Source organism: Schistocerca americana, chromosome 2 (assembly GCF_021461395.2).
Source record: "Schistocerca americana isolate TAMUIC-IGC-003095 chromosome 2, iqSchAmer2.1, whole genome shotgun sequence".
Taxonomy (NCBI): domain Eukaryota; kingdom Metazoa; phylum Arthropoda; class Insecta; order Orthoptera; family Acrididae; genus Schistocerca; species Schistocerca americana.
Genome location: NC_060120.1, coordinates 2,399,659 through 2,425,430, shown reverse-complemented (window position 1 = coordinate 2,425,430; position 25,772 = coordinate 2,399,659). Strand labels below are relative to the sequence as shown.

The window sequence follows — 25,772 nt, the reverse complement described above, 5'->3', positions numbered from 1 at the left end:
AATTTCCTTGGGTTTTCAGCAAGATCTTTTGCTAAGGTATGACGGTGGTAGTGGTTGAATGCTCGCGCATCGCTCTTTTTAGAGCAACACGAATCTCTACTAACTTTTGCCTGTCCTCATTCTCCCGATCTTTCTTGTACCGCGAGTGCAACTGCATTTGCTTCCTGAGCATTCTCCGAATTGCGCTGTTAAACCACGGTGGGTCTTTTCCGTCCGTAACTCACTTTTTCGGCACATACTTGTCCAATGCGTGATTTACAATGTGTTTAAAATTTGCCCATAATTCTTCCACGTCCATCGTACCGGAAGTAAATGAAGTCGATTCATTTACTAAGTGGGATGCTAACAAGTGCTTATCTGCTCTTTCTAGTAGGAATACTCTCCTAGCCTTCTTGACCGACATTTTAACTTTCGTAACCATATTCGTAATGACAACATCATGATCACTAATCCCTGTCTCAACACTTACACCGTCGATGAGGTCTGGTCTGTTCGTGGCTACCAGATCTAAAATATCTCCATTACGCGTTGGCTGTCGATTTAGCTGCTCAAGACAGTTTTCGGATAATTTGTTCAAAAGTAATTCACGCGACGGCTTGTCTGTACCACCTGGGGTTGATTTGAGGGGGGGGGGGGGGCAAACAGTCTCTTTAATGTATGAATGTCCATATGAAGCAGATGTTTTATACTATGCCTCGCATATTTATGAATAAAAGAAAACAACTGTATGGTCGTTTGAGATCTCCACATTTCTTTTACGCAAGTCACGAGTAATTCGAAGCCTATTCGGAAAGTAAGGCCTGATGGGGTGACAAATGGAAACCACAATGAAAATCCAACGAAGCTTTGCACAAATGCGATGGGCTGTGCCTTTAGTTTGCCTGTCGATCACGTCACGTCGCTCTGTTCAGTTCTGAGCACACAGGGAGCACGTGGAGATGCTTAGAACAACAGCGTCCCTCACCAAGTATGAGCGCCTGATGTGAGGTTTCGCTTGATGTCACGCAGCCCACATAACACAGGTGTCATGCTTTTGCTTCTGCATGACAATCCTCCGCCGCACTCTGCAGGGTCAATGAAGATGCTCGACAGCATTTTAGGAGGGAAGTGTTTGATCACCCACAATTGAGCCCATAACTGATTCTCCCTGACTTGCTTCTCCGCTCACATGAAGCACTGGTTACGAAGACATTGTTGTGGCACAGGCAACGAGCTGCAGACCAGCGTAGAGGATCGGCAGGAAGCGCGGGCGGCTGCCTTCTATGACGAGGGTACTGGAATGTTGCTACAACGCTGCGGCAAATGTCTAAATCGGAGCGGCGACTATGTAGAGAAGTAGCTTGGAAGGCGTAGCTAACTGTTGCAAATAAAACATTTTTGATTGTCACAGTGGTTTCCATTTTGTGACCGAACTGAGCTTACTTTCTGAATGGGCCTCGTAATTTTAAAATAAGAAAGATGCAAAAGCATATACTCTGGTACAAAGAGACCATCCGTAAATCTATTTCATTATATTTGGCTACTTTGCTGCAAAGTATAAGATGCTACCATAAGATAGTAAAAATGCGTCTTAATATCTTGTACGTTGATATTTTCTTACTATTATGTATAGGAAAAATGCGTATTAATATATTGTATGTTGGTATTTCCTTACTGTTATGTCTTCTAAACATATCTGAAAATTTTCCACTATTTTTCTTTTGTTTTAGGCCATCTTTCCTAATATCTCCTTCTAAAATATTCTCTTTCAGAAATCAGTCTTTTCTATGACACTATGTAGAATTTCCTGTAAACTGTCGGAATGACTGACATCTAGAATGTACACGAGTGTTCAAATAGTTTTGTCATACGGCCACAGGAGCACTATATATGCTTCATATTTAGGCCAGTTGGTGAGAACAACAAAGAGGTGCGGAAGGAAATGTTTAGACCACCTAAAGCACGACATACACTACTAACCATTAAAATTGCTACACCAAGAAGAAACACAGATGATAAACGGGTATTCATTGGACAAGTATATTGTACTAGAACTGACATGTGATTACATTTTCACGCAATTTGGGTTCATAGATCCTGAGAAATCAGTACCCAGAACAACCACCTCTGGCCGTAATAACGGCCTTCATACGCCTGGGCATTGAGTCAGACAGAGCTTGGGTGGCGTGTACAGGTACAGCTGCCCATGCAGCTTCAACACGATACCACAGTTCATCAAGAGTAGCGACTGGCGTATTGTGGCGAGCCCGTTGCTCGGCCACCGTTGACCAGACGTTTTCAGTTGGTGAGAGATCTGGAGAATGTGCTGGCCAGGACAGCAGTCGCACTTTTTCTGTATCCAGAAAGGCCCGTACAGGACCTGCAACATGCGATAGTGCATTATTCTGCTGAAATGTAGGGTTCCGCAGGGATCGAATGAAGGGTAGAGCCACGGGTCGTAACACATCTGAAATGTAACGTCCACCGTTCAAGGTGCCGTCAATGCGAACAAGAGGTGACCGAGACGTGTAACATATGGCACCCCGTACCATCACGCCAGGTGATAAACGCTAGCAGCAATGTCGCGATACGACAAACCGCAATCGCGATAGGCTACAATCCGACCTTCATCAAAGTCGGAAACGTGATGGTACGCATTTCTCCTCCTTACACGAGGCATCAGAACAACGTTTCACCAGGCAACGCCGGTCAACTGCTGTTTGTGTATGAGAAATCGGTTGGAAACTTTCCTCATGTCAGCACGTTGTAGGTGTCGTCACCGGCGCCAACCTTGTGTGAATGATCTGAAAAGCTAAACATTTGCATATCATAGCATCTTCTTCCTGTCTGTTAAATTTCGCATCTGTAGCACGTCATATTCGTGGTGTAGCAATTTTAATGGCGTAGTGTAATAGTGTAATAATGATATGACAGTACATATCTTTGGATGATGTTATGACTAAAGATAGTCAGATGATTATTTTAGAAGGTTATTTACAAAACGTTATTGAAAAACTCGGCGGCAGGTTGATTTATAAATTCTACCGGGATAAAGTAAGGCTGTTTTCAGCCCGCTAGTTACTTGCAACACTGTAGCGCATTGCTTTGCATAATCCTCTTCGAGACAGTCTTATCCGGTCTCAGTTATATGTGGATCTACAAACAAAGGCTCTGAACAAGGGTGGAATTTGGGGTTTGTTAATGTGAAATATGTCGAGTTTTATTTTTAGTTCCAGGTTATGAAAGCGGTTTCAAAACAGTAGAATAGAAGACTCCCATTCAGGAGAGCAAGGAATTAATTTTGTTTAATGTGGTTCCTCTAAATCACAATGTAAGTATGGTGGAATAGTTTCTTAATAAAGATACCGACTAAAGAGCCTGTGTGCGGAGTATTTTTACAAACTGCAGGAGAGTAAACTGGAGAGGATAAGGGGCATTTAGGTCTAACGCACGTATCTCCAGAAATGCATGGTTTCTATGCTACGTACCAGTTTTTCATATGATGCAGCACCCGGTACAGTTGATTTCAGTGGAACATGCACCGCCATTCTCTCACCGGAGGCGCGTCGTTTACGTACTCTGCGTAGGAACACATTACCAGCATCTGCATCTACATCCATACTCCGCAAGCCACCTGACGGTGTGTGGCGGTGGGTACCTTGAGTACCTCTATCGGTTCTCCCTTCTATTCCAGTCTCGTATTGTTCGTGGAAAGAAGGATTGTCGGTATGCTTCTGTGTGGGCTCTAATCTCTCTGATTTTATCCTCATGGTCTCTTCGCGAGATATACGTAGGAGGGAGCAATATACTGCTTGACTCCTCGGTGAAGGTATGTTCTCGAAACTTTAACAAAAGCCCGTACCGAGCTACTGAGCGTCTCTCCTGCAAAGTCTTCCACTGGAGTTTATCATCTTCGTAACGCTTTCGCGATTACTAAATGATCCTGTAACGAAGCGCGCTGCTCTCCGTTGGATCTTCTCTATCTCTTCTATCAACCCTATCTGGTACGGATCCCACATTGCTGAGCAGTATTCAAGCAGTGGGCGAACAAGCGTACTGTAACCTACTTCCTTTGTTTTCGGACTGCATTTCCTTAGGATTCTTCCAATGTATCTCAGTCTGGCATCCGCTTTACCGACGATCAACTTTATATGATCATTCCATTTTCAATCACACCTAATGCGTACTCCCAGATAATTTATGGAATTAACTGCTTCCAGTTGCTGACCTGCTATTTTGTAGCTAAATGATAAAGGATCTATCTTTCTATGTATTCGCAGCACATTACACTTGTCTACATTGAGATTCAATTGCCATTCCCTGCACCATGCGTCAATTCGCTGCAGATCCTCCTGCATTTCAGTACAATTTTCCATTGTTACAACCTCTCGATACACCACAGCATCATCTGCAAAAAGCCTCAGTGAACTTCCGATGTCATCCACAAGGTCATTTATGTATATTGTGAATAGCAACGGTTCTATGACACTCCCCTGCGGCACACCTGAAATCATTCTTACTTCGGAAGACTTCTCTCCATTGAGAATAACATGCTGCGTTATGTTATCTAGGAACTCTTCAATCCAATCACACAATTGGTCTGATAGTCCATATGGTCTTACTTTGTTCATTAAACGACTGTGGGTAACTGTATCGAACGCCTTGCGGGAGTCAAGAAACACGGCATCTACCTGTGAACTCGTGTTTATGGCCCTCTGAGTCTCGTGGACGAATAGCGCGAGCTGGGTTTCACACGACCGTCTTTTTCGAAACCTATGCTGTTTCCTACAGAGTAGATTTCTAGTCTCCAGAAAAGTCATTATACTCGAACATAGTACGTGTTCCAAAATTCTACAACTGATCGACGTTAGAGATATAGGTGTATAGTCCTGCACATCTGTTCGACGTCCCTTCTTGAAAACGGGGATGACCTGTGCCCTTTTCCAATCCTTTGGAACGCTAGGCTCTTGTAGGGACCTACGGTACACCGCTGCAAGAAGGGGGGCAAGTTCCTTCGCGTACTCTGTGTAAAATAGAACTGGTATCCCATCAGGCCCAGCGGCCGTTCCTCTTTTGAGCGATTTTAATTGTTTCTCTATTCCTCTGTCGTCTATTTCGATATCTACCATTTTGTCATGTATGCGACAATCTAGAGAAGGAACTACAGTGCAGTCTTCCTCTGTGAAACAGCTTTGGAAAAAGACATTTAGTATGTCGGCCTTTAGTCTGGCATCCTCTGTTTCAGTACCATTTTGGTCACAGAGTGTCTGGACATTTTGTTTTGATCCACCTACCGCTTTGCCATAAGACGAAAATTTCTTAGGATTTTCTGCCAAGTCAGTACACAGAACTTTACTTTCGAATTCATTGAACGCCTCTAGCATAGCCCTCCTCACACTAAATATCGCTTCGCGTAATTTTTGTTTGTCTGGAAGGCTTTGGCTATGTTTATGTTTGCTGTGAAGTTCCCTTTGCTTCCGCAGCAGTTTCCTAACTCGGCTGTTGTACCACGGTGGCTCTCTTCCATCTCTTACGATCTTGCTTGGCACATACTCATCTAACGCATATTGTACGATGGTTTTGAACTTTGTCCACTGATCCTCAACACTATCTGTACTTGAGACGAGACTTTTGTGTTGAGCCGTCAAGTACTCTGTAATCTGCTTTATGTCACTTTTGGTAAACAGAAAAATCTTCCTACCTTTTTTAATATTTCTATTTACGGCTGAAATCATCGATGCCGTAACCGCTTTATGATCGCTGATTCCCTGTTCAACGTTAACTGTTTCAAATAATTCGGGTCTGTTTGTCACCAGAAGGTCTAATATGTTATCGCCACGAGTCGGTCCTCTGTTTAACTGCTCAAGGTAGTTTTCAGATAAAGCACTTAAAAAAATTTCACTGGATTCTTTGTCCCTGCCACCCGTTATGAACGTTTGAGTCTCCCAGTCTATATCCGGCAAATTAAAATCTCCACCCAGAACTATAACATGGTGGGGAAATCTACTCGAAATATATAGAGACATCCAATTACCATGTCTGAGACTGTTTTAACCGTGACCTTCACCCAAATTATTTCACATTTCGGATCTCCGTCAATTTCCTTCGATACTATTGCACTTCTTATCGCTGTAAACACGCCTCCCCCTTCACTGTCCAGCCTGTCCCTGCGGTATACATTCCAATCTGAGTTTAGGATTTCATTACTGTTTACGTCTGGTTTCAGCCAATTTTCTGTCCCTAGTACTATGTGGGCGTTGTGACCGTTTATTAATGAGAGCAGTTGTGGGAGCTTTCTATAGACGCTGCTGCAGTTTACTATTAGCACGTTAATATTGTTATTCCCTGTTGCATGTTGCCTACTCCTACCCTCGTATTAGTACCAGAAAGATTAGCCGCTAGTATGAAGCAAACATGGGGAACATGTGGCACAACCCCCATGAAAACTGTGGCTATCCGTTTTTTAGCATTACCTGATTATGTCCAATATAGTCGGATCTACTTTGCGTCACGCGAGTGTAGGGGAGTCGAAACAAGTAGTGACCCATGACGTCATATCAACTAGAGTTTCTTACACATGTCATTCATTTCTAAATTTTTTGATTATTTGCAGAGTAAAGAATTTAATTATGTACCACATTTAATAGGTAATGAGTTTTAATGAGATAGATATAAATATGCTTTGAGCTAGCAGATCACCTTGTTGCATTATGCTTGATATGTTTTCTCTTTGTAAAAGAAAAAAAAAAAACTTCCGTGTTGCTCGAGTGCGCGATCGAGTAGTCGTCGAGTGCGGATCTTCTGTAACTTTCATGAATGGGCACAGAATTGTTAATTTACAACCGGGAGTTGATTTAAAAAATATTCAAGGGAACCACGGCCCTACTTTGGTGCAGACAAATCGCGCGCAAATTCTCAAATATCGGTACGGAGTTTAAGATACGCGGTTGGATATCGGGCGTTTGGTTCAGTAACATTAACTGCAATTTACGGACATTAGCTTGATAATAACTATCAAAGACTTATATGAACGGCATAGTAATCGTCTTGATGCTTAAAGCAAGCGAGAAGCGATTTACTGTCGGGATACGACAAATATTAATCATTGCATAGTCAGCTTTTTGATATGTTGCTAATCAACTCATAAATGGACAGTGATACAATTACTGAAACGATCTTTTAAGTATCAGTGGCCACTACACCGCTACGGTCGCATGTTCGAATCCTGCCTCGGGCATGGGTGTGTGTGATCCCCTTACGTTAGCTAGGTTTAAGTAGTTCTAAGTTCTGGGGGACTGATGACCTCAGTACTGAAGTACCATAGTGCTCAGAGCCATTTGAACCATTTTCGAGCCAGTACACACATCAGAAACTAATTACTCTAACTGTGAGTGACTTCTGGATTGGATGATTTTTTTTATTTCGGCTAATTGGTATTAATAAACTTCTTTCGAGGTTGAAGCTTCATCAATGGTGTCGCACTCATTCAGTTTAGTAGAACGATAGATAGTACTAGCTACGCTACCATTTATAGTTTTAAAAGAAAAGAGAGTCTATACCTGTTTTATCTTTTGGGAAATGTTCCTACTTCAGTCGTCAGTCTTCTCAAACCAGAGGTACGAGTGATGCTCCCTCACAGCACTACGATATCGTGAACCACCACACACGTGTGCCCCCTTCTCACTGCATTTCTGCATTGAATACCCTGAGGTATAGCCGCGGTACGAAGGAGGAAGAAAGAAGAGGAAATATCAGCGAAAGAAACGGAGCAAAGAGAGAGAAGGGGAGGTCACAGTTTCTTCTGCAATGTCATTTGCATTTATTACTGACTGGCCTTCCTCAGACAATTTTACATTGTCGTTGGTTCATTCATGTAACACTAACATTTCCGAATATCTATTGTATGTTCAATTTACGGTTAAAGCCAACTACACTCCTGGAAATTGAAATAAGAACACCGTGAATTCATTGTCCCAGGAAGGGGAAACTTTATTGACACATTCCTGGGGTCAGATACATCACATGATCACACTGACAGAACCACAGGCACATAGACACAGGCAACAGAGCATGCACAATGTCGGCACTGGTACAGTGTATATCCACCTTTCGCAGCAATGCAGGCTGCTATTCTCCCATGGAGACGATCGTAGAGATGCTGGATGTAGTCCTGTGGAACGGCTTGCCATGCCATTTCCACCTGGCGCCTCAGTTGGACCAGCGTTCGTGCTGGACGTGCAGACCGCGTGAGACGACGCTTCATCCAGTCCCAAACATGCTCAATGGGGGACAGATCCGGAGATCTTGCTGGCCAGGGTAGTTGACTTACACCTTCTAGAGCACGTTGGGTGGCACGGGATACATGCGGACGTGCATTGTCCTGTTGGAACAGCAAGTTCCCTTGCCGGTCTAGGAATGGTAGAACGATGGGTTCGATGACGGTTTGGATGTACCGTGCACTATTCAGTGTCCCCTCGACGATCACCAGTGGTGTACGGCCAGTGTAGGAGATCGCTCCCCACACCATGATGCCGGGTGTTGGCCCTGTGTGCCTCGGTCGTATGCAGTCCTGATTGTGGCGCTCACCTGCACGGCGCCAAACACGCATACGACCATCATTGGCACCAAGGCAGAAGCGACTCTCATCGCTGAAGATTACACGTCTCCATTCGTCCCTCCATTCACGCCTGTCGCGACACCACTGGAGGCGGGCTGCACGATGTTGGGGCGTGAGCGGAAGACGGCCTAACGGTGTGCGGGACCGTAGCCCAGCTTCATGGAGACGGTTGCGAATGGTCCTCGCCGATACCCCAGGAGCAACATTGTCCCTAATTTGCTGGGAAGTGGCAGTGCGGTCCCCTACGGCACTGCGTAGGATCCTACGGTCTTGGCGTGCATCCGTGCGTCGCTGCGGTCCGGTCCCAGGTCGACGGGCACGTGCACCTTCCGCCGACCACTGGCGACAACATCGATGTACTGTGGAGACCTCACGCCCCACGTGTTGAGCAATTCGGCGGTACGTCCACCCGGCCTCCCGCATGCCCACTATACGCCCTCGCTCAAAGTCCATCAACTGCACATACGGTTCACGTCCACGCTGTCGCGGCATGCTACCAGTGTTAAAGACTGCGATGGAGCTCCGTATGCCACGGCAAACTGGCTGACACTGACGGCGGCGGTGCACAAATGCTGCGCAGCTAGCGCCATTCGACGGCCAACACCGCGGTTCCTGGTGTGTCCGCTGTGCCGTGCGTGTGATCATTGCTTGTACAGCCCTCTCGCAGTGTCCGGAGCAAGTATGGTGGGTCTGACACACCGGTGTCAATGTGTTCTTTTTTCCATTTCCAGGAGTGTATATGAGCGACTGTAGCGCTAACATCTGCCTCACCCTTCTATGGGAGTAGATAAAACCTCCATAGTATGATGACCACGAACCATCTGTACCGGCCAGCCTCAGTGTGTTGGTGGGATTACTGGTCACCACCCAATGGCACCAGTCGTTCTACCAAAGTGCTGCGCACTCAGCTTCTTCTGCGTGACACTTATGCAGACAAGCTTGCTTCAGTAACTAAACAAATATGTTTGAGGACATGGAAAAAGTTCTTACTACAGTACTGTGAAACTTTACTGATAATTATGATTAAATTATGATTAAATTATGATTAGAACCACGTAAACCCCAATCTCTAAAACGCAAGTCTGCATTTTCCCCCTCCGAAACTGTGTAAGTTGTTATTATAATTGTATCCCGTAACAGTGCACTGTTACGCAGTGTAGAGTTTTGTGCGGATCGCGAGTCTTACAGATAAGAAAGTGGAACAACAGGTCATGTGGCTGCTGCTGTATGTTCCTCCAGCCGAGTTCCGTAGTAGTAAATATGGATGTCGGTATACTGAACGAGGCGATTGTGGCAAGCCTTGTTATATCTGTGCTGGCAGTCTGGAACCGAGCGACCGCTACGGTCGCAGGTTCGAATCCTGCCTCTGGCATGGATGTGTGTGATGTCCTTAGGTTAGTTAGGTTTAAGTAGTTCTAAGGTCTAGGGGACTGATGACCTCAGATGTTAAGCCCCATAGTGCTCAGAGCCATTTGAACCATTTTTTGTTGTATCTGTTTTTTGAACTTACACCAGTGCTGGTGTGTGAAATGTGTTTTTGGATGCCTTATCGTGTGTAGTCTGATGGAATCTACTGTACAGGCGATCAACGAGATGAGTAAAATGACCTTCGGAATCGGAACGCAAACATCTTCGAAAAAAAAAAAATTATTAGAGCTTATTTGTTCTATAACCTTAGTTTTTCCTAGTATTCAAAATCATACTTCAGAGACTGTCTAAACATATTTGATCCTTTCTCTTTCCTACTTTGTTAAATAGAAATACATTGCTGCAATGACGGTTACACGGTGGCGTGTTATTATAATATTATGCGATTCTCGGCCATCAATGGCGTGTAAGTGAGCATAGGGGGCATTGAGGCACCACAGCGGAACAGGGAGGCACTGTACCAGCCTATTCACTCATAACTGCGTATATAGGGATAACGTATATTCATCATAGAAACGTTTCATATACCGTCTAACACTGATCACAGATTTATAGAATTAAGCTTTTGAACTGTCTGTGAACGTAATACTTTTATATGATTCGTATACATTTAATTATTCCCAGAATTTAGTTAAATATTTATTCTCCAGATAAAAATGAAAGCTGAACACCCAGCTAAAGTAACATCAGATTAAAACAAGCAAACGAGCTCACAGAGCGAGCGATCAAAACAAGCAAAAAATGAGATCAAAAAGTGAGATTGAGGAAGGACTCTTGTACAGTGGTTTTTTTAATCACTTACGTCTATTATCTTTTCTGTACAGCGGTTACATTTATGGTTACAGTTCTGGTATCTCTGATACAGTTCATATATTCTTAAAATTTTATACTTTTCGTTTCTGCACTTTACAATGTCTGTTTCCACACATTTATATTAATAAAATTAAGGGGAAAATTGGTAAAGTTCGGCCATGACGCCACAACTCCTTCCCTCCAAAGAAACCATACTGTTCACACTTGCCCATGTTCGTCTACCCACATGTTGTCTTATTGATGACCACCAGCGTACTCGCAAGCCAGAAGAAGTGCGACTGCACTGAGCCACCTGTGGAAAGCAGCAACACCATCTGATGACGACCGTAGGCATTACTTTAGTCTATCTTCACGCATATATCAAACACATTTCAAACTGCTACTTTGCAGAAGTTTTAAGGGGAGTGCCAATCAGTTTGAACAAACAAAGTAGTAATGATGTATCTGACATCGCACTCGCGAAATAATAATTTTCATATGTTTTGCATTGTTGTTGTTGCTGTTTGTTGTTGTTGTGGTCTTCAGTCCTGAGACTGGTTTGATGCAGCTCTCCATGCTACTCTATCCTGTGCAAGCGTCTTTATCTGCCAGTAACTACTGCAACCTACATCCTTCTGAATCTGCTTAGTGTATTCATCTCTTGGTCTCCCTCTACTATTTTTACCCACCACGCTGCCCTCCAATACTAAACTGGTGACCCCTTAATGCCTCAGAACATGTCCTACCAACCGGTCCCTTCTTCTAGTCAAGTTGTGCCACAAACTTCTCTTCTCCCCAATCCTATTCAATCCCTCCTCATTAGTTATGTGTTCTACCCATCTAATTTTCAGCATTCTTCTGTCCTCCTGAGTAGTCCCCGCCCGGAGATCCGAATGGGGGACTATTTTACCTCCGGAATATTTTACCCAAAACGACGCCATCATCATTTAAACATAGAGTAAAGCTGCATGCCCTCGGGAAAAATTACGGCTGTAGTTTCCGCTTGCTTTCAGCCGTTCGCAGTACAAGAACAGCAAAGCCGTTTTGGTTAGTGTTACAAGGCCCATAAGCTTTATTTATTTGTATATCAGTCGCAAAGTATATTGTTATTCTCCAGGAGGAACTGATGGTGTAAATTTTTACGAAAGATATGAGTTTTCCTCGCTGTTTCCATGCCGTCCTATACATTTTAATGGGTCTTGGGTCTGGAGACTGAGGTCAGATTTTTGGAATGCTAGGAGTGGTACATGCATTACAAAATGGTTCAAATGGCTCTGAGCACTATGGGACTTAACATCTGTGGTCATCAGTCCCCTAGAACGTAGAACTACTTAAACCTAACTAACCTAAGGACATCACACACATCCATGCCCGAGGCAGGATTCGAACCTGCGACCGTAGCAGTCACGCGGTTCCGGACTGAGCGCCTAGAACCGCGAGACCACCGCGGCCGGCCATACATTACAAAGACTAATTATTTCAGAAGTTGTTAGAGCCTCCGTGATGAATTCTCATTCAAGCTGATAGAGCAAAACAACTGAGACACTGAGGACCATAAGGTCTAAAGCACATCGTCGTCAGTTTTGAGATTTTAGCATGATTGCATGCTCCTAATACTTCTTGGTCTTATGGTGAACCAGGTTTAACTTTATCTGTAGCCCCTCACTGTATATATGAACATTCACGAAAAGCTCTCTCACTGATTTCTTGCATATTCGTTTCCATATGGGCCCAAAGCACAGAGCATATCTTTGTTGCTCTGCGCTGCTCAATTGTTGTTCAGGGTTCACAAGCTAATTTAGTGTGTGGATCGTGTAGGTAGTAGTTATACTTCGTAATCGGAATTGTATTGGCAGTTTTATCTGAACCACAAGCCACAGAACGTGCCTAACGAAAGTAATGATAGCGAGAACCTCGAAGTGTTGGAACAGGTCATAAATGTGTGTCTGGGGTGTATTTATTATATGTTGTTTATCTTCTGATTGTTGTTTCATATTGCTCACAAACTTTACACAAGTCAAAAGCCACTCTTGGCACCAGCTTACGGAAGGACAGTGTGGCGAGATTTTTCGTTAACGGTCTGTGGCAGCAGACGACCGACGCGAGTACTTCTGCTAATGGCACGACATCACCTGCAGTGCCTCTCCTGGGCTCGTGGCGACATCTGTTGCGACTTAGGCTGCTGGTAAACCGTGACCTGGGCAGATGAGTCCCGTTTTCAGTTAGTAAGAGCTTATGGCAGGCGTCGAGTCGAATGTGGCGCAGACCTCACGATGCCATGGACCTAAAAAAGGCACTGTGCAAGCTGGTGATGGCTCCATAATAGTGTGGGCTGTGCTTACATGAAATGGACTTAGTCCTCTGGTCCAACTGAACCGATCATTGACTCATTTGCAGCCATTCGTGTATTTCATGTTCCCAAACAACGATGGAATTTTTATGGAAGACAATCCGCATTGTCACGTGGCCAGAATTGTTCGCGATTGGTTTGAAGTACGTCCTGGGAAACGTGCGAATTTATTTGACCATCCAGGTCGCCCGGCGTGAATCCCGTACTACATTTCTGGGTCCGGTTGTGCACAAAATCCGGCACCGGTTACACTTTCGCAATTATGGACGGCTATAGAGGCAGCTGGCCTAGTGTTTCTGCAGGGGACTTTCAACCACTTGTCGAGTCCGTGCGACGCCAGACAAAAGGAGGTCCGACACGGTATTACGAGGCAGCCCGTGATGGCTTTTGTTACTTTACTGTAGTGAGTGTTGCAGCGTGAGCCGTCAGGCGTCAGGCAACACTCAAGGGATATCTACATCTACATGTGTACTCCGCAAATCACATTTAAGTGCCTGGCAGAGAGTTCACCGAACCACCTTCACAATAATTTCTTTTTATTCCAGTGTCTAAAAGCGCGCGGAAAAAACGAACACCTGTATCTTTCCGTGTGAGTTCTGATTTCCCTTATTTTATTATGATCATCTTTTTTACCTATGCATTTCGGCCTCAATAAAATATTTTCGCATTCGGAGGAGACAGTTGGTATGGAAATTTCGTGAGAAGATTCCGCCGCAACGGAAAAGTTACTCATGTTGGCAGCTGTTCTTAATTAGTATTCTGGAATATTTACTTCGTCTTCTGTGGTGGAGGAATTTCGGAAGGCTGTGTTTAGTAACTCTGCTTTGGCAGCACTGTCGTCGATAGTATCTCCATTGCTATCGCGCAGAGAAGGCATTGATTGCGTCTTGCGGCCAGCATACTTTATGTATGACCAGAATTTCTTTGGGTTCTCTGCCAGGTTTTGAGACAAAGTTTTGTTGTGGAAACTAATAAAACCATCTCGCATTGAAATCCGCGCTTAATTTCAAGTTTGTGATAAAGATCGCTAATCTGGAAGATTTTGCGTTCGTTCGAGTTCGGCTTGCTTTTTTGGTTGTTTCTGCAGCAGTGCTCTGACCCTTTTCTGATACGCTGGCCAGCCACTAGCGCTCTGCTAGCTGTGCGATGCGACAGTGCTGGCGCAGCCGCCGGTCAGTGGTCGACATGGTTGCTAAATGGCGTGGAGAACACAGCGTTTCCACAGCCGATTACATGCGAGAGTTTAGCCGCTGTCATAGCACACTTCTGGTGGCAGGGTTCCTTTGGCGTCGTGCATTAGACAGCCACAACATCCACACCAGTCATCGGTCGAATGTACAGCTAAGCTAGTCAAGGCTCATCCAGCTTCACCGTCAACTAGACGAAGCCGCTGATTTAGAAGGTGTCAGCTAGCCACGATGGCTGCAGGCTTCGAAATCGATGTCGTGGCCTGACACTCCAGCCACCGTCGATGGTCCTGCGTTCGACGTGATGCCTGCACTCTTTCTCCCAGTTGCCACAGACCACGGTTGGTGGCACCTACCCACCTAGCCTTGTTGCGCCACGAAACTTCACACACGACACGGACAGCCAGGTCTTTGCACATTGCCAGCATCTACTGTCTCAGCATACGCCACTCATTACATACCTACCTGCCGAGGTACTATACGGGAGGCAACAATCAATAAAAATGTTCCATTCAAACAGTTTCCTGTTGAGGGCAGCCGCAACTAAAGTAAGTCATGTTTCCGGAATAAACCTTTTTAGCTGTATATGAACTCTTACAGCAACACAACCAGTTTTGTCATGTCAGAAGTATTTCATTTTGAGAAGGTCGAGTCCCCCTCCTTCCCGTATCAGGACTTAAATCTTTTACTGACGTATGAACACCAGAAGATGCGATTTGACATCACGAAATCGGTAGTGTTCTTGTAAAGCTTTATATACAGCTAAAAGCGGTTTATTTCAAGAAACATGGAAAAATATTCCTGTTGAGTAAGCATTTTTGACTCTTCACTCGCCTCGTTACTTAAGAAACCTATCACACTTATTTCTGCGCGCGCAATTCTGCAGCCAGAACCGGGCAGCTCGCAGCAAAGAAGAGGTTGCGCTGCGACATGGGGAAACATACACACAGTGGTGGAAATTGGTGTAAAGGCAATTTGTTATTTCTGGAAAAAACATGTTACTTACGTATATGGAATTGCACGTGAAACTTCCTGGCAGATTAAAACTGTATGCCAGACCGAGACTCGATCTCGGGAACTTTGATTTTCGCGGGCAAGTGCTCTACCATCTTTTTTTTTCCCCTTCGTTATTGATCGTTGTGTTTGGTCGTTGCGGACGTCGCAAGACATCCTGTTCAGGTCCGGTGGTTGATCCTTCTACTCAGTTTTTTACTACAGAGGCCAACCGGCTCTCTGACAGAACACGCTGAGCTACCGTGCAGGCGCCATCTGAGCTACCCAAGCACGACTCACGCCCCGTCCTCACAGCTTCACTTCCGCCAGTACCTCGTCTCCTACCTTACAAACTTCAAACAGCTGTCCTGCAAACCTCGAGCTCACACTCTGCTGCAGAGTGAAAATCTCGTTCTGGATACATCCCCCAGGCTGTGGCTAAGCCATGTCTCCGCTATATCCTTTCTTTCAGGAGTGCTAGTTCTGCGAGTTTTGCAGGACAGCTTCTGTAAAGTTTGTAAGGTAGGAGACGAGGTACTGGCGGAAGTGAAGTTGTGAGGACGGGGCGTGAGTCGTGCTTGGGTAGCTCAGATAGTAGAGCAGATGCCCGAGAAAGGCAAAGGTCCCGAGTTCGAGTCTCGGTTCGGCACACAGTTTTAATCCGCCAGGAAGTTTCATATCAGCGCACACTCTGCTGCAGAGTGAAAATCTCATTCTGGAAGTATTGGACGTATTTTTCCCGTGAAGTCTACAAAAAAGCAAAACAAAATACATTCACATTATACGAGTGGCATTGATACTTAGGAAATATAAATAAACAAGACAACCTTAGGGGTTTAAACTGATGTAAAGGCACTTATAAATTGTTGTCAGAGTAACCTAAAGTGCACAGTAAACAGAATACAACTATGACCTAGTATTTGGTGGAACCTACACCGTTCTTAATAACTGAGAAAAATTCTCTTAGGCATTGATTATATAAGGGCAGTGATGTCTTCCTACGAAATTGAGATCAACTAGATTAGAACTGGAGTTTTCAGCTGGGCCACAGTCTCAAACTGTCATCCACTGTAATGAACACGTCGCGCTAAGATCCCCCATAGACACTGCCGGCCGCGGTGGCCGAGCGGTTCTAGGCGCTCAGTCCAGTCGCAGGTTCGAATCCTGCATCGGGCATGGATGTGTGTGATGTCCTTAGGTTAGTTAGGTTAAAGTAGTTCTAAGTTCTAGGGGACTGATGACCACAGATGTTAAGTCCCATAGTGCTCTGAGCCATTTGAACCCATAGACACTTCTCGATGGCCAATTCAGAAGTATAATTCCTTCAACTTCGTCGCGATAGGCCACTGAATCGCAGCGTTATCGTGTTGGAATACGAAATTATCATCCTTAAATTCCTCATACGTACGAACCAATTCAGTTTCCAGCATTCGTGTATAATCTTCGGACTTCATTTGGCGGTGCAGCCGTTCTACGTTGGACGTGTCTTTAGCTCGTAATGCTACCCAGATCGTAACGCTGCCACCACCAAAGTTTCTACTCATGCGAACGTGTTCTTCAGTACGGAGCGCAATTAATACTGAAAACCGTCCGGCCCGTCCAAATTACATTTCTTCTCCGCGCTGAAAATTACTTTGTTCCACTCTTCATTCCACGACATATGTTCTTCCGGAAACTTCAGTCGAACGACCTTGTGCGCATTGTTTAAAGGTGGGTTATGGAGCCTTTTCCTGAATGCCAGGTTCGCCTCTTGAGACAGGATTTGTCTAAAGCGTGTGGAAATGACTGATAACTGGAAATCAGCCACGATTTGAGAGTAACACAAGCTGTTGATTCTTTGCTTTAAGCAGAATGAAACGCATATCTGATGCTGACAGTTTTCGTGACCGGCCATATTCGCAATTTGTGTCATACTGTGCAGCAAATCTGACAAAATCATCAATAACACAACCGGAACGCCCTAATTTCTTGGCAATCTGTCGACTGGGTATGTACATTTCCTTGTACGCCTTAATACCTGCTTGCTCGTCACCCGATGGAGGCTTTCCACGGAACATTATCACAGTAACTGCCGTACGACGTCAGCAGCCACAGCTCCAAACTGTTAACTGTAGCAGGCTGTTGACATCCACCGCGGCGCGCACCATCTAGCGGACGTGCGTTTGTACCAACTTCCGTCCCGTCCCGTCCCACCGGAAAGACCGTTTTTTTATCAATTTCTAAATACTCGGCCTAATTCCAGTTGTGAAGTGAGAATATATTTTGTTTTGCTTTGTTGTAAACTGTACGGGAAAAATGCGTGCGATGCCAAATACGTAAATAAACATGTTTTCTCCATAAATAACCACGTGCCTTTATACTAATTTCCTCCAGTGTACACCGGCACTCGATATCCCGAGCAGTGATTATAAATATGAAACCTATTTTTCGAGACTTCAGTGATAAAAGTCCTTTAGGAAAACACCGCACACAAAATCCAAACGAACGGTTGCAGTTTTTGCAATGTCTCACAAGTTGGGTTTTCACAACTTTAGGTATAAGTTTTTTTAAGGAACTGCTTGCAATAGGGAGTCAAAAATTAGCATGATGTTGCATCTAATGACGTACTGCAAGAGGTGTATGTAACTGCTCGTGGCTCTGTCTTGTCAAGAGATCATCGTTCACGGCGACAGGTGTGAAGAAACTGGGGAAGTACAACTTATGTTACCGCTTGCCTTGCCGTGGCTTGCCTCGTGTGCGACTGAATCATTCGCTGCACGTGCGAAGGTCACCCAGAATCCTGCTTGGTTATTGTGAAACGTTTAGGCCTCACACTTTTTGTAATGAAACTGACCAATAAACAAATAAGTAATCGCAGTGGAAATGCTCCGATTAGGTGCAACCGTGCAGTGACGAACTTATGCCCTTTCATTACACACACTCCTTGATAGTTTACAGACACAATATAAATATGGGAAACGAAATCTATGTGCGTGACACTTAACTTGTATTAAAAAAAACTTTAACATTTGTTATTCAAACTAAACATTGAGTGTAACATGACCAAGACACTGAGTATCTTACGGCACTATAGTCCTGTCATTATCAACAGAGGAAGTGAATACCACTAGGATACAGAATGAATCTCTTCTAATTCCTCATGGGGTAATTATATGCTTTGTGACTCGATATCGGGCATGCACACAAACAAGGAATCCGTAAACAAACAAAAAAAAAAAAAAAAAACAGAAATTAGCAAGGGATGGAAACTGTTGTAACTGCGACCGGGACAGTCGCGGGAGTCCGCAGCTCGTGGTCGTGCGGTAGCGTTCTCGCTTCCCACGCCCGGGTTCCCGGGTTCCCGGGTTCGATTCCCGGCGGGGTCAGGGATTTTCTCTGCCTCGTGATGACTGGGTGTTGTGTGATGTCCGTAGGTTAGTTAGGTTTAAGTAGTTCTAAGTTCTAGGGGACTGATGACCATAGATGTTAAGTCCCATAGTGCTCAGAGCCATTTGAACCATTTGAACAGTCGCGGGGTTGAAATGACGGAAGGCGCGGCGGGACCCGCGGAGAGGCCCGCGAACAACACAGCGGTAGAGGAGGGACAGAGCAACAGAGGACAGGACGAACGACAACAAGACCGAACAACGGAGTCACAAGGAAACCTAACAAGCACGTCCACTCGTACACAGAACAAGAAAGTAAGCAAGCTGTCTAACGCGAGGCGACGTGTCCACAGACGTACGCGACATTAGACTGGTTGGCTGAGCCTTTTTTTTCCTTTATTGTACTTCAATTCCCCTTCGCGGGCTGGCAGCAGCATATTCGCTGCTCTTCAGCCGAAAGACATAGAACAAACAATAGAAGACATTTAAAAATAACAAAGGAGAAAACATGGTGAACATAGGTACAGAAAAGGGGGGAACAATAGACAAAAAAGGGGCGACTGTAAAATGGAGATAAAAATCGTAAAAAGTAGCACACAGGAAAAAAACGACACACTGGGACAATTAAAAGAACACAAGGCGCAGTATGACTGGAGCATGAAAGTATCGATGGATGGCGTAGCACATAACAAACACTGATAATAACACTAAGTACACGGCCAGTACACGATTAAAATCACACCTCTCGATGCACAGGAGAAACAGCACTAAACACAACACTGACGTGGCATACTGATGATGATCAAAACGGAGGATCCGCCAGGTGCTAGGAGATGAGGGAGAATGGAAGAAGGGAGGGAGGGGAAGAGAGGGGGGAGGTTTGTGGGGGGGGCGCCAGAGAGGGCCACGTAGGGAGGGATGTGGGACGGAAAGAGGCAAGGATTGGGGCAGGGGCTCAGGGGGGGGGGGAATGGGTGGGGGGTGGAGAGGAAGGGCGAAACCAGGGGGTGGGGGGATCAAGCCTGCGGACAATGTAAAGGATGCGGAGATGTTGGAGGAACAAGAGGAGGTAGGGGAAGGGGATCAGTTCATACAGGAGCCGTGTGGGGGAAGGGCGGCGGATAGGGAAGGCAAGGCGGAGCGCATGGCGTTCGAGGATTTGGAGGGCCTTGTAAAAGCGGGTGGGTGTGGAGATCCAGGCGACACTGGCATAACAGAGGATAGGATGGATGAGGGATTTGTAGGTGTGGAGGATGGTAGAAGGATGCAATCCCCATGTCCGGCCACACAGGAGTTTCAGGAGGCAGAGGCGGGAATGGGCTTTCTGCTGAATGGTCTGGAGGTGAGCGGTCCAGGTGAGGTGACGGTCGAGGGTGAAGCCAAGGTATCTCAGGGTGGGGGTGAGCTGGATGGGGCGACCATAAAGGGTGAGGTAGAAATCATGGAGACGGAAGGAGCAGGTGGTGCGGCCTATGATGATTGCATGGGTTTTGGAGAGGTTGTGATGGAGGAACCACTCGTTACACCAAGTGGTGAACTGGTTAAGGTGGGTTTGGAGGGTGTGTTCGGACCGTTGGTAGGATAGAGAGCCAGGAAGGCGATGTCATCAGCATACTGGAGAAGGTGAGCAGGTGGGGGCTGGCTGAGCGAGAGGCAGGCGCTTAACTACTCTATCGGGGGTGATGCTATTGGCCGCTGGAACCGCGTGTTCCACTGTGGCGCCCTCACACTAAAAGCGGGCCAGGAGGCACGCGCCGCCACAGCTTACGGCCCGATAGTGCAGAGACCTCTAGGGATCTTCGACATCCATGACGTCTGGCGCGGATTCAAATTCCGCGGCGCGCGGTACCAGAGAAACTGTAATTCCACTCTGATAGATCGTAGCGAAGTGGGGAGGTAAACACCTATTGCAAGTAGTCATTTCTTAAACTCGCATCTCTGGGTTCCCTCTGTCACTAAGCAAGCTACTGCTGACAATTCGGAAATATACAGCCACGTGGCGTCCGATATCATGCTTAAATGAAACTGCGCATTTAAATAAGCGCTGTTGCAGAATACTGGGAATTAGTGATTCGCATTGATAGTTACGGATGATAACTTACAGGCACGAAACCGCTCGAGACTCGTTACTTACGCCATAGCGCTACCACCTTAATGGTTTTGAACCAACACAACCATCCGAACGCTCAGCCAGGTGATCACTGATGAGGCACGGTCGCCCATTACGCTGTTCATCACGGGTACACCAGCGACACAACATCTGTTTACTCATCATTTCTGACCATAGATCGGACAGAACTGGGGGTGAATTCCGATGGCCACTATGATTTGTGCATTAAGGAACCTTATCACTGGCCGAAGCTCGCAGGCGGCTGGAGAACGAACAACAGACGCGATTTTGGAGCACTGCTGCTGCGGACCTGCCCAGCCGGCACGTGACTGCCACGTCATACATCTGCTGCGCATGCGCAGTTTTCCTAGCTACATACGTCTACTTTAAAGGAAACAACGTAAGGAAACACTTTCTGGATGCGCCTCGTAAAATCAGCGCTGAGTGAGATCTAGTAGAGGACAGACGTTCAAAGTTGTAGGACATTGTTATTTAATTAATCTAACAGAAATATTTTTTGAACGGTCAGTGTGACCCTGGAGTACAAATTGTGTAACTGTTCTGTCACCAAGCTTGAAGTTCATTTATGTGAAAATGGCATGTAGAAATGATATTTGACTAACGGAAGATGCTAATCGGGAAGCGTTGTTAGAAGAACTGAGTTACCAAAGTGACGTAAGTGATTTTCGTGATGAAAGTGATTTTGAAACTGTTAGTCCTATAGCAGTTATGGACAATGGCGAAACTGATCAACCTAAGAAATCTTCAGATGGCGATGAAGAAAATGCAGTCGTCCATGGCAAGAATGGTCATTATTGGCACACAGCTGTCCTTACTAACTCTGATCTGCAAGTTGCCGATATCTTGAAGTCATATTCCAAGAGCGTGGAAATAATAAATGAACGGATTTATGAAAAACTGATAACACCCCAGAATATTCTTGTAACATGTGCATTGAGTAAATGAATAACATCTTCATCTAATTTAACTGCAATCACAGTCTTTAGACCCAGATCACTATCAGGTTTCTTCACTGAAAAGTTTCCATGATAGTTTTTACTTATTCACGAATTTTGGATGCATTAAATCAAATATTGATTGGAAAAGGACATGACAGAGGTGACATGAAATCGGTTCAGTACACGAGACTCAAATATCATTATAAAATATTCTACTTTCAGGCAATTTCTCCAACGGATAAGTGACCCTGTTTTACTTTTCCCGTGAGAATGTCAGAGGTCTACACCACTAGGATTAATTTGAGGAAGAAATTTATGAGAATGTACGTTTAGAGCACAGCATTGTATGATGGTGAAACATGGACTGTGGGAAAACCAGAACACAAAAAAATTTGATATTTAGATTAGATTAGATTAATTATTCATTCCATAGACCCATAAAAGAGGGAATCCTCCTGGGTGTGGAACTTCTCAGATAAACATTACAAAAATGTAATTAGAAAAACTTGAGTTTCATTAATTTTAATGATCCTCAGTCAATAAACAGTAACATTATGTACATGAACTTAATCTAAACTTCTAATATTTACAGGTTTAATACTTACATCTGCTTTCATTAAATCCATCATTCAGACATTTGCTAGTTTCTTGGCTATTACAACCAAGTATTGTCAAAAATCAAAGTAAATTATTCATTTCAGTGATCCTCAGTTAAGAACAGTCAGATTATATAGAAGATTTAAAATTAAACTTCCACTATTTACAGTCTTGAGCCCTACATCTGCTTTCCTTACATCCATCATTCACACAGTAGGTAGTTACTTGGCTGTTACAACTTAGTATTGTCAAAAGTTAAAGTACAGGGTGATTCAAAAAGAATACCACAACTTTAAAAATGTGTATTTAATGAAAGAAACATAATATAACCTTCTGTTATACATCATTACAAAGAGTATTTAAAAAGGTTTTTTTTTCCACTCAAAAACAAGTTCAGAGATGTTCAATATGGCCCCCTCCAGACACTCGAGCAATATCAACCCGATACTCCAACTCGTTCCACACTCTCTGTAGCATATCAGGCGCAACAGTTTGGATAGCTGCTGTTATTTCTCGTTTCAAATCATCAATGGTGGCTGGGAGAGGTGGCTGAAACACCATATCCTTAACATACCCCCATAAGAAAAAATCGCAGGAGGTAAGATCAGGGCTTCGTGCTACAATTTCATCACTCGTTCTTGGCCGTCCAGAACTTTTCCCTTTGCACAAACATCCATTTTCTGTAAACTGTTTATACGAACGTTTAATACACCACCTATCAGGAGGTTTAACACCATACTTCGTTCGAAATGCACGCTGAACAACTGTCGTCGATTCACTTCTGCCGTACTCAATAACACAAAAAGCTTTCTGTTGAGCGGTCGCCATCTTAGCATCAACTGACACTGACGCCTAGTCAACAGCGCCTCAAGCGAACAAATGTACAACTAAATGAAACTTTATAGCTCCCTTAATTCGCCGACAGATAGTGCTTAGCTCTGCCTTTTGTCGTTGCAGAGTTTTAAATTCCTAAAGTTGTGGTATTCTTTTTGAATCACCCTGTATAATGAATTTTCATTAGAATGGTCTACTGCACTTGTTGAGAAACTCATTGATTGAATAGAAAGAGATGACCACCAAAAATTCTTTTAAATTATGTTTAAATTGTGCCTTGTCTGAAACTAAACTCTTAATGGTTGCTGGTGACTTATTGACAATATGCGTTGCTGAATACGGACTCCTTTCTGGGCAAGAGTAAGTGATTTTAAATCTTTATGTATATTGTTCTTATTCCTAGTATTGATACTGTGTACTAAGCAGTTAGTTGGAAGAAGAGATATTATTTACAACAAACTTCATTAAGGAATAAATTTACTGAGAAGCTGTGGTTAATATGCCGAATTCTTTCAATAGGTTTTGACATGATGTTCTTGGATTTACACTACTCTTTACTCTTATTATATGCTTCTGTAGTCTAAAAATTTTTTCTCTGTTTGCGGAGTTAGCCCAAAATATGATGCCATATGATATTAATGGAGTGAAAAGAAGCAAAATATACTAGTTTTTTTTTATATTTATATCTTCTGTGTCTGACATCATTCGCATTGCAAACATAGACTTGTTTAGGCGCTTTAGCAGTTCGTTAGTATGTTGCTACCAACTGAATTTATTATCATGTTGTAATCCCAAGAATTTTACACTCTCAAATTCTCCTATTTCCATGTCATCATATTTTATTCACACACCAGAAGGAAATTTCTTGGAAGTTCTCAACTGCATATAGTGGGTCTTTTCAAAGTTTACTGACAGTGAATTGGCTGTGAACCACTTATAAATATCAGTGAAAGTTTGATTAGCTGTCCTTTCGATATTTATATTTGATTTACTATTTATTGGATGTTTGTATCATCTGCAAATAAGACAAACTTGGCATATGGTAATGTAACAGATGACAGGTAATTAATATGCACAAGAAACAGTAGTGGACCTAGTATGGAACCTTGGGGAACACCACAAGTAATTTCTTCCCGGTAAGGTGATGTCTGATTGCCTACTGCTGAAGTGTTACTTAATTGACACCGTTTGTTTTCTATTAGTAAGATATGACTGAAACCACTTTGCAGCACTACCAGTGAGGCCATAATATTTTAATTTACTTACAAGAATGCTGTGATTCACACAAACGCCTTTGACAGGTCACAGAATGTGCCAGTTGCCTCTAATTTGTTGTCCAATGAATTAAGGGCATTTTCGCTGTAAGTGTGGTACTACAGAAGAATGTTGAAAATTACGTCGACTTGATAGGGTAAGAAATGAGGAGGTTCCCTGCACAATCGGCGACGGAAGCACTATATGAAAAACAATGACAATAAGAAGGGACAGGAAGAAAGAACATCTGTTAAGACATCAGGGAATAACTTCCACATTACTAGAGGGAGCCGTAGAAGATAAAATCTGTAGAGGAAGACAGGGATTGGAATACATCTAACAAATAGTTGAGGATGTAGATTGGAAGTGCTACTCTGAGATTAAGAGGTCGGCACGTAGGATGAATTTGTGGCGGGCAGCATCAAACAGGCAGGAGATGATGACTCAATAAATAAATAAATTTCAAAGTCACAGATACCTGACACTAAAAGTAAAAGCGATCGGTTGCTGTATGTTGCAGCTAAAAAACGAGAAGCTGGCGGATCTACTGAAGACGGTGAAGGAGGTGGAGGCGCTGGTGCAGCCGGACGTGTTCGAGCGCTTCGGCGTGCCGGAGTGCCTGTCGGCGGTGGGGCTGGTGGTGGCGCGCGAGCACCGCGGCCAGGGGCTGGGCGAGCAGCTGCTGCGGGCCCGCTGGCCGCTGGGCCGCGCCCTGGGGCTCAGGGCCACCGCCACCATGTTCACGGGGGCCGCGTCGCAGCTGCTGGCGCGCCGCGCCGGCTTCCAGGCGCTGGCCGAGGCGGTGTACGCCGACCAGCCGCACCCCGCCTTCCACACCATCACCAGCTCGCGCAGCATGATCTTCATGGCGGCCGCCCTGGAGTGAGCAGCACGGAGAGTGCCTGGCTCGGAAACACACGTTTTTTTATCTTTTTTATATGTACTTAATCAAAACTGTAAACTACAGACTATTACTGAATAAATTGTACGGAATGATAAACAATTAGAGACTAACTACACTGATTGGCTCCTTTACGAAAAATTCAAGCGTTCTATTAGCTACTCGGAGGTCACAAAAGTCACGGGATATTCTGTAATATCGTGTAGAACCTCCTTTTGCCCAACGAAGTTCAGCAGCCCGACGTGGCATTGACTCGGCGAATCGTTGGAAGTCCCTGCAGGAATGTTGAGGCGTGCCGAGTCTACAGCCATCCGTAACTGCAAAAGAGTTGCCAGTGTAGAATTTTGTGCACGAACTGGCCTCTCGATTAAATCCCATAAAATGTCCGATTGGATTCATGTTCGAC

The 25,772-nt window shown here is 44.5% G+C and overlaps 1 protein-coding gene across 2 annotated transcripts in view; it reads left to right on the top strand.

Annotated features, from left to right (window-relative positions):
* Positions 1-25,468, top strand: part of LOC124595990 — a 106,013-nt gene extending 80,545 nt beyond the window's left edge. For both annotated transcript variants that reach the window (XM_047134937.1, XM_047134935.1), the window contains exon 4: positions 24,986-25,468. In XM_047134937.1, coding sequence (XP_046990893.1) covers positions 24,986-25,351 — 366 coding nt within the window. In that variant the 3' untranslated portion in view covers positions 25,352-25,468. The remainder of the gene's footprint in view (positions 1-24,985) is intronic.
* The last annotated feature ends 304 nt before the right edge of the window (positions 25,469-25,772 follow it).